At 42.8% G+C, this 5,527-nt stretch overlaps 1 protein-coding gene across 3 annotated transcripts; it reads left to right on the top strand.

Moving 5' to 3' along the window:
- The first annotated feature begins 1,743 nt into the window (after positions 1-1,743).
- Positions 1,744-4,690, top strand: LOC109784974 (F-box protein At2g26160). 3 transcript variants are annotated; one of them, XM_020343578.4, is made up of 2 exons: positions 1,744-2,040; positions 3,113-4,690. In XM_020343578.4, exon 2 carries the CDS (start codon positions 3,119-3,121, stop codon positions 4,283-4,285), a length of 1,167 nt encoding a protein of 388 aa, XP_020199167.1. In that variant the 5' UTR covers positions 1,744-2,040; positions 3,113-3,118; the 3' UTR covers positions 4,286-4,690. The 3 variants fall into 3 exon arrangements, with proteins under 3 accessions (XP_020199167.1, XP_045087934.1, XP_045087933.1); XM_045231999.2 differs by having other exon boundaries at positions 1,744-2,033; XM_045231998.2 differs by having other exon boundaries at positions 2,025-2,139.
- The last annotated feature ends 837 nt before the right edge of the window (positions 4,691-5,527 follow it).

Consider the following 5,527-nt stretch of genomic DNA (forward strand, 5'->3'; position numbering starts at 1 on the left):
CTTTTTTCATAAAGTCAAAATTTTCAAAAAAGTTCATAATATCATAAATGTTTTACTTTTTAAAAAAAATTCAGAATTGTAAAATTTATTCCATTTTGATATTCAGAACATTAATATTTGTTCCCACCCCAAAATAGTCGCAAATTCGCACAGCGCATCTGAGCTGGGCTGAACCATTTTGTTTTTTTGTTCTGTGTTCTGTTTCTATTTTTTTCCATTTCTGTCTATTTTTCTTTCCTATTCTTTTGTCTTTTTTTCAATTTTATTTTTCTTGCTCCCTTTTTTCGTCAATTCAAAATTTTCTTAAATGTTCATAATATCAAAAAATTCGATTTTTAAAAAACTGTTCGGGATTTAAAATATATACCATTTTGAAAAATGTTAACAACATTAAATCTTGGTTCTCATTGAAAAATTGGTTTAGTTTTTTAAAATAATATTCCATTTTTCTTTGTGTGTTCCAAAGTTGTTAGAGATTTTCCAAAAAATTGTATTTAAAAAGTGTTCAAATACGAAATATATTCTTGTTTTAGTGAAATGTTCGCAAATTCAAAATAATGTCAAGAAACATATTTTCAAAAATTGTTCTGAATGTTCAAAATATTTTTTGTTTTTAAAAAATCACAAATTCAAAACATGTTCATGTTATTATAAAAGGTTTATGTTTTCAAATAAAATTGTGAATTTTGAGTGTTTCATATTTTGTTGTGTATTTATGAAAATGTAAAGAATTTCAAAAAATGTTTGGGATTTTCAAAATTATTCATGTTTCCAGAAATGTTCAGCAATTTATATATTTTAAACAGTTCAACTTTTTTTTCCAATCTGACCTTGGAGTATGATCTTAAAGGTTTGAGCTGGCCATTGGTTGATAGGACTTGTTTCTTTGAGTGGCTAGCATCACGTAGTCGGGTCTTTGAGGGCATGATTTTGACCCCTCAACTCATTATTTTTTCGTGCCTTACGAACACAGGTCGTCTTGGCGCCTACCAGTGTGCGTCCCATGCGCTATTTTACGCAACTAGCGTCATATAGTAGCCCTCACGCAGTTGGCCCAAGAAAAAATTGCTTCGTCGCATAGGCTGTATTATGCCTCAGTTGCACTCTCCTACTGGGTCGTTCGAGGGAGCAATTTTTTTCCTTGGGCCAATAAAAAAGAATATGCTGGTTTGGCTCGAATAAAAAAATTGTGGGCACGCGAGCGCTAAAATAATCAAAGAGAATAAACCCTAATAGATAAGGGACATTGGTATTGGTGTCTGGTTATGCGCTAAATATGCTAATGCAACGGGATTTATGCGCTACAATTAGTAATCCATCCGATTATGCCATCGTAAGAAAGAATGGTCGAAGCAACTGTGCCCCAAGGTCACCGCATAGCTACCAAATGAGGAGGCAGACAAAAACCCTAGACAGAGGCAGACCACAAGGGAAAAAAGGCACGAGTTGGATGGTTGCCGCCACACCGACTAACCCCACCACTATCAAGATCTTGCGGGACAAACATGACCCGCGAGAAGACCACAACTCCTCTCTCTATTGCACCGCTAGGGAGATCATTTTTGATGGACACATTAATTATCTCTCCCATTGCTTCTTCAAAGAAACATCTCTCCCGTTACAACGTACAGGCATATGTGTTAGTTAGTACCAATGCATTGGGAGAGGTCTGAAATACTTATTCAGATCGCACACTTGCGTCCTCTCCCTCACTTGCTCACAGTCAAGCAAACGGCAGCAAACACTGCGTGAGAGAGAGAGAGAGAGAACCAGCTCTTTCCCTTCCCCTTCCCTTTCCCCACCCACGGCTAGGTTGCAAACCCTACCTCCTCGCTGATGTGAGCCCCGCCGGCGACCGCCCCGCCCCCGTCCCCCGCCCCGCGCCGACCCAGGTCGCGGTACCCTAGCTCCTCGGTGATGTGAGTCTTGCCGGAGGTTCCCGACAGAGCAGCCACCACCCGGCTGCCGGCGGCCGACCCCGTCCCCCGCCCTCCACCTCCTCCCCCCCTCTCGCACGAGGCGCTCTAAGACTCGTAAGCGGTGAGCTCCTCCGACTGCGCAAAGTCTACCTTGGGGTTAGCTCGTTGGTTGAGCAGATTGATCGATCATCGTTTCAGTGGATCTATCATATGCCCATCGGTACTGCAGTTTTTACCTGGTGTGACTTTTGGCTCTGATGCACCTCTAAAAGATGCGCTCTGTTCCTGAAAAAAATAAGGGGAAATGACACCTCTTCTGCAGATTGCTACTTGACCAAACCAAAATTGTTTTTTAGTTACTATAGATCTTCTGCGTTACAGTTTTATATGAATATATATATACTTTGGTCAGATGCACACCTATCGTCACTTCGTCAGTGTGTTCTTCAGGAAGGAAATGACGCCTCTTTTGCAAACTGCTACTTTACCTCACTGAAATCCGTTTTCTTTTAGTTGATCTAAGCTTGTCAACTCAGTTAATCTTATGTAAAACCAACAAATATCCAGTCATATACTTTGCTCTGATGTGCAGCCACTCGTTCAGTATGCACTTAATAAGACCCCTAAAAGATCCACCCTGTTCTTGAAAAAAAAGGGGAAAATGACACCTCTTCTGCAGTTTGCTACTTGACCAAACCAAAATTGCTTTTTAATTAGTAGATCTTCTGTTGTTTACAATTTTATGTTGGGCCATTGCACATGAGAAATCAAGCACACAATTCTTTCACAGCTTGTTATACTCTGCTGCTGTTAGTGTTTCTAGTCTAGTAATAAGGTGGCAACCAAAGGATCTTCTTTTCTGTTCTAGTCATGCACCTCATCAACTAAAAAAATCGCACAGCGTACTGTCTAAGCTTAGTTACCAAGTGCAAGAAGCATATATATATATAGTTCGAGGTTAGGCGGTTTGGCAAATGTTGTAGCACCACTTTATTTCTGTCTGGTGGGTTGATGGTTTCCCCTGCATCTTCATATTTTCATTTTACTCTGAACTACTTCAGTTTTCTTACAAAATTTAGCTGATGGCCTTTGGTCTTAGAATACTACTCCAATAAGCACATGTGCTGTTAGTTGTTAACTTGTTGTGTCTTTTTTACTCTGTTTAACTATTAATCCTCTGTCTTGTCTTTTAGACTTGCATGATGGAGGCTGCACAGGGTCGACCTTGGTCGGATCTTCAGCCAGAACTCTTGGGCCTTGTCCTCAGCCGCCTCCCCTCCCTAGCTGACCGTGTTCGTCTGAGGGCAGTCTGTCACCCATGGCGCTCTAATAGTCTGCAGCAACCGCTTCCCCTCCCATTCCCGTGGCTCACCCTCCCTAATGGTACTTTTTGCAGCATCCCAGGTGGTGAGGTTCACCGCATGCCTGTACCAAATGGTGCTAGTTGCCGTGGCTCAGTTGATAACTGGCTATTCCTCATTCACAGTGATGATGAGTGCACATTGATGAACCTGTTCTCCAAGAGCATGTTGGAGCTTCCCAACCTTGCCACAGTTTGGCAGCGTGAGGTTCACTACCAATCTAATCCTGAACAATTTTTGTACAAGTTGGTGGCACCCTCACCCCTGGATTCATCACCAGATTCACTTGTTGCGGCATTGATCATTGGTGATGGGATTATGAAAACACTTTGTGTGAGCCAGCCACCGATTGTCACTTGCTTGTTCAGATTCAACATGCGACCATTACCGGACCTATTGGATGTTGCATTCTTGGATGGAAAGTTGTACGTGTTATCAGGCAGTCGCAAGCTCTACATCCTTGAGTTCTGCAAGAATCTTGGTAGCAATTCAAACATCAAATCCATAATTGACGATTATGGTGATTTTCTTGATATGCCAGAATGCTTTCCCAGAGAGGAGATATATATGCTCAAGTTCTATCTAGTTGAATGTGGTGGTGGACTGTTGGTGGTGAAACGATTTATTCGTGTCATGGGCCCTTTTCCCAGGGATGATCCCTTTGGAAATACCCAGACTGCTGGATTTGATGTCCTCAAGGCAGACCTGCACTCTAACCCTTGCCAGTGGAGAAGGATCAGTGAGTTGGGTGGCCATGCTCTCTTTGTTGGCCAGCATGGCTCCAAGTCTCTGCCTGCTACAGAATGCTGTGGATCCCAAGAGGATTGCATCTACTTCATTTTTGACCACCCCCCTCCAAAGTTTTCTCCGAATCCATTTTACGACTGTGGTGTGTACAACATGAGAAATGGGAGGATCACGCCATTGATGTCTCAGACTGCAGCACCTGCACATGATGCCGGCCAATGGCGTTCGACGTGGGTTTTCCATGCTGGAGCTGTGTGACCAATCTAGCAGGGTTTGCTCCACTGTTTTGGAGATTCTCGTATGTTGTTCTGCTGAAGCCTTGCGATCAACCCAGCCCGGGCGCTGCCCATCTTTACCCCCAGTGCTGAAGCTTTGCGATCAACCCAGCCTGGGCGCTGCCCATCTTTACCCCTAGTGCTGAAGCTTTGCGATCAACCCAGCCTGGGCGCTGCCCATCTTTACCCTAGTGATATGTTATCATGCAGACTTAAGTTCTTAATTTGTATGATGAACAACCCAGCTTGGTTCTGTTTATCTTTATCCTAGTGATATGTTATGTATGGTCTAGTTGTGAAATTTTAATTAGTATGATGGTGTCCACTTCAAATCTTATGAATTATCTCAATGGGATGTATTTGGATGTGCAATTTTATCTTTGTTTGAGTGATGTGTGTTAAACTATAGCATATGCACTTGCAGAAACTTTCTCTCTGGAGGTGAAGAAACTTGGGTGTCCCATTAGCCACTGAATCCTGATTGCTGCCACTTTTAGATTTCTTCACAGCTATGGCCTTTTTTGGATTTCTTGGAACCTTGCAGAGATGGAATCATGCCATTGGTGCGTACGATCCATGTCAATGACCGCCATCACTCGGAGATCAACCTTTAGCACACAGAGAAATCTGAACCATTTTTCTTCCGTTCTCTCTCGCACCCCTACCTGTTGTCAAGCAAGATGATGTGAAATGCGGCGCCACATCCTGTGTAGATGTGGTTCTTCCACACATTGTAATCGACTCGATGCCATTGCTGATGGAAGAGAGCTACTCATGAACCTCTTCTGGAACTCTGTACTCTGAAGATATCAGTAACCATGAGTATAAACTGCTTCTTATCAGCCTTCCAGTTGACTTGACTGTATCGAACAATCTGCACATTCTGTATTCTGACCTCATACTGCAGTAAGAAATGTATGCATATATTCAGCTAGGTAACCGTTGACATGATGCAAGAATATTTTTCGGAGATACCAGTCTTCCAGCCATCAGTTTGTACACTAAAATCACCATACAGAAAAGAGGGAAGAATATGCTAAACATTATGAGAAACACGAAACAGCTTACCAGTCACTACTGGAATCGCCCTATACGCCGAGTGCCACGGACACTCGGCAAAGGCCCAAAAATCGCTGGCAACGCCTTTGCCGAGTGTCACTTTCGGCAAAAGCCACCCGGCGTACACCTCTTCGGCAAACAGGAATTTGCCGAGAGCAAGAACACG

Source organism: Aegilops tauschii, chromosome 7 (genome assembly GCF_002575655.3).
Source record: "Aegilops tauschii subsp. strangulata cultivar AL8/78 chromosome 7, Aet v6.0, whole genome shotgun sequence".
In the NCBI taxonomy this organism is placed as follows: Eukaryota; Viridiplantae; Streptophyta; class Magnoliopsida; order Poales; family Poaceae; genus Aegilops; species Aegilops tauschii.

Bases quoted from the DNA above. Each gene is read 5' to 3' on its own strand.
- LOC109784974 (XM_020343578.4), top strand. From the start codon at position 3,119: ATGATGGAGGCTGCACAGGGTCGACCTTGGTCGGATCTTCAGCCAGAA.